This window comes from Podarcis raffonei, chromosome Z, assembly GCF_027172205.1.
Source record: "Podarcis raffonei isolate rPodRaf1 chromosome Z, rPodRaf1.pri, whole genome shotgun sequence".
NCBI classification, from domain to species: Eukaryota; Metazoa; Chordata; class Lepidosauria; order Squamata; family Lacertidae; genus Podarcis; species Podarcis raffonei.
This window is the reverse complement of record NC_070621.1, coordinates 489,457-491,956: the sequence shown is the minus strand read 5'-3', so window position 1 is coordinate 491,956 and position 2,500 is coordinate 489,457. Positions and strand designations below refer to the sequence as shown.

The window sequence follows — 2,500 nt, the reverse complement described above, 5'->3', positions numbered from 1 at the left end:
GGGAGGAGTTGCGTTGGGAAGAAGGGCGTAAGGAGGCTTCGATTTTGCCCACTGTGCATGCGCGGAAGGGCCAAGGGGGAGGGAGGGGTGGTCAGTGCGCAGGCGCGGCGGGCAGAGGGAGGAGCTGCGTGGGGGAGAAGGGCGGAAGGAGGCGTCGGAGTGCGCAGGCGCAGAGGCCGAGAAGGTGGTTTTTCGCATGAAAGGGCAGAAGGAGGCTTCGGTTTGCCCACTGCGCATGTGCGGAGGGCAGAGGAAGGCGCATGCGCAAAGGGCCGAGGGTGGAAGGAGGCTTCGGTTTGCCCACTGCGCATGTGCGAAGAGTTAAGGGGTGGTTTAGGTTGGCCACTGCGCATGTGCGGAGGGCAGAGGGAAGTTTCAGAGGAGGAGCTGCGCATGCGCAAAGGGAAGCGGAGGGTTGACCACTGCGCATGTGCGGAGGGCAGAGGAAGGAGCTGCGCATGTGCGGAGGGCGGGGAAGGGTGGACACTGCGCATGTGCGGAGAGTTAAGGGGTGGTTTAGGTTGGCCACTGCGCATGTTCAGAGGGCAGAGGAAGCAGCTGCGCATGTGCGGAGGGCGGGGAAGGGTGGACACTGCGCATGTGCGGAGGGTGAAGGGGTGGTTTGGGTTCCCACTGCGCATGTGCAAAGAGTTAAGGGGTGGTTTGGATTTCCCACTGCGCATGTGCGGAGGGTGAAGGGGTGGTTTGGGTTGGACACTGCGCATGTGCGAAGAGTTAAGGGGTGGTTTGAGTTTCCCACTGCGCATGTGCGGAGGGTGAAGGGGTGGTTTGGGTTGGACACTGCGCATGTGCGAAGAGTTAAGGGGTGGTTTGAGTTTCCCACTGCGCATGTGCGGAGGGTGAAGGGGTGGTTTGGGTTTCCCACTGCGCATGTGCGAAGAGTTAAGGGGTGGTTTGGGTTTCCCACTGCGCATGTGCGGAGGGCAGAGGAAGGAGCTGCACATGCGCAAAGGGCAGAGGGAAGTTTCAGAGGAGGAGCTGCGCATGGGCGAAGGGAAGCGGAGGGTTGGCGCCACTGCGCATGTGCGGAGGGCAGAGGGAGGAGCTGCGTGTGGGAGAAGGGCGGAAGGAGGCGTCGGGTTGCGCAGGGCGCATGCGCAGAGGCCAAGAAGGTGGTTTTTCGCATGTGAGAAGGGGCAGAGGGCGGAGGGAGGCTTCGGTTTGCCCACTGCGCATGTGCGGAGGGTGAAGGGGTGGTTTTGGTTTGCCCCTGCGCATGTGCGAAGGGCACAAGGATGAGGTGCGCATGTGTGGGGGGTCAAAGGGCGGGGAGGGTTGCCCACTGCGCATGTGCGAAGAGGAAAGGGGTGGTTTTCGTTTATCCTTGCACATGCGCAGAGGGCAGGGGGATGAGATGCGCATGTGCGAAGGGGCAAAGGGCGTGGAAGGGCAAGGGATGGCATGCAGTTGGGCAGTGCACATGTGCGGAGGGAGAAGGGGAGGGGAGGGTTGGGCAGTGCGCCTGTGCAGATGGGATGAGCTGCGCATGCGCGAAGGGGAAAGGGGCTTGTTGTGCATGCACAAAGGGCAGCTGAGCGCTTCGGAGGACTGTATGCGCATGCGCGAAGGGGAAAGGGGCTCGTTGCGCATGTGCGAAGGGGTGAGGGGCGCATGTGCAAAGAGTAAAGGGGAGCTTTAGGTTGGCCACTGCGCATGTGCGGAGGGCAGAGGGAAGTTTCAGAGGAGGAGCTGCGCATGGGCGAAGGGAAGCGGAGGGTTGGCGCCACTGCGCATGTGCGGAGGGCAGAGGGAGGAGTTGCGTGTGGGAGAAGGGCGGAAGGAGGCGCCGGAGGGCGGACTGCGCATGTGCGGAGGGCAAGAGGGTGGCCTCAGTTGGGCACTGTGCATGGGCCGAGGGGCAAAGGCCGGGGAGGGGTCGGCACTGCGCATGGGCGGAGGGCAAGGGGGTGTTTTGGTTTGCCACTGCGCATGTGGGGAGGGTGGGGAGGGTGGGCAGTGCACATGCGAGAAAGGCAGAGGCAGGAGTTGCACATGCGCAGGGAGCAAAGGGGAGGGTTGGGTTTCCCAGTGCGCATTCGCGACGTCCATTCTTTTGCCCCACAGGAGAAGCTGCGCATGTCTGAAGGGGAACGGGGCTCGCCGCGCATGCGCCCCTCGCCGCCACAGAAACCTATGGACACCAATCGCCAGAACGGGCAAGAGGAAGCGCCGGGCGCCGCACTGCACATGCGCGAAAGGCATGCGGCCACATTGGAGGACCCTCTGTGCGTGTCCGAAGCGCAAAGGTGGCAGCCGCGCATGCGCAGCACCTCGCCACAGAACCCTACGGACGCCTCAAGCCGCCAATCAAACGGGCAAGAGGAAGCGCCGGGCGCCGCTCGGCGCATGCGCATGGCGCCCTCTTTGCACACGCCCAAAGGGCAAAGCGGCTCGCCGCGCATGCGCAAAGGCCGGCGCGTTGCGTCGCTACCTATGGACGCCTCAAGCCAGAAGGGGGAAGCGGAAGCGCCGGGCGCCG

At 63.8% G+C, this 2,500-nt stretch overlaps 1 protein-coding gene across 1 annotated transcript in view; it reads left to right on the top strand.

Moving 5' to 3' along the window:
* LOC128406934 (taperin-like) overlaps positions 1 to 2,500 on the top strand; it is a 14,808-nt gene that overhangs the window by 919 nt on the left and 11,389 nt on the right. The window contains exon 2 of the mRNA XM_053374830.1: positions 2,086 to 2,500. This exon is cut by the window's right edge and continues 1,439 nt beyond it. Within this exon, the coding sequence (XP_053230805.1) occupies positions 2,086 to 2,500 (415 nt within the window). The remainder of the gene's footprint in view (positions 1 to 2,085) is intronic.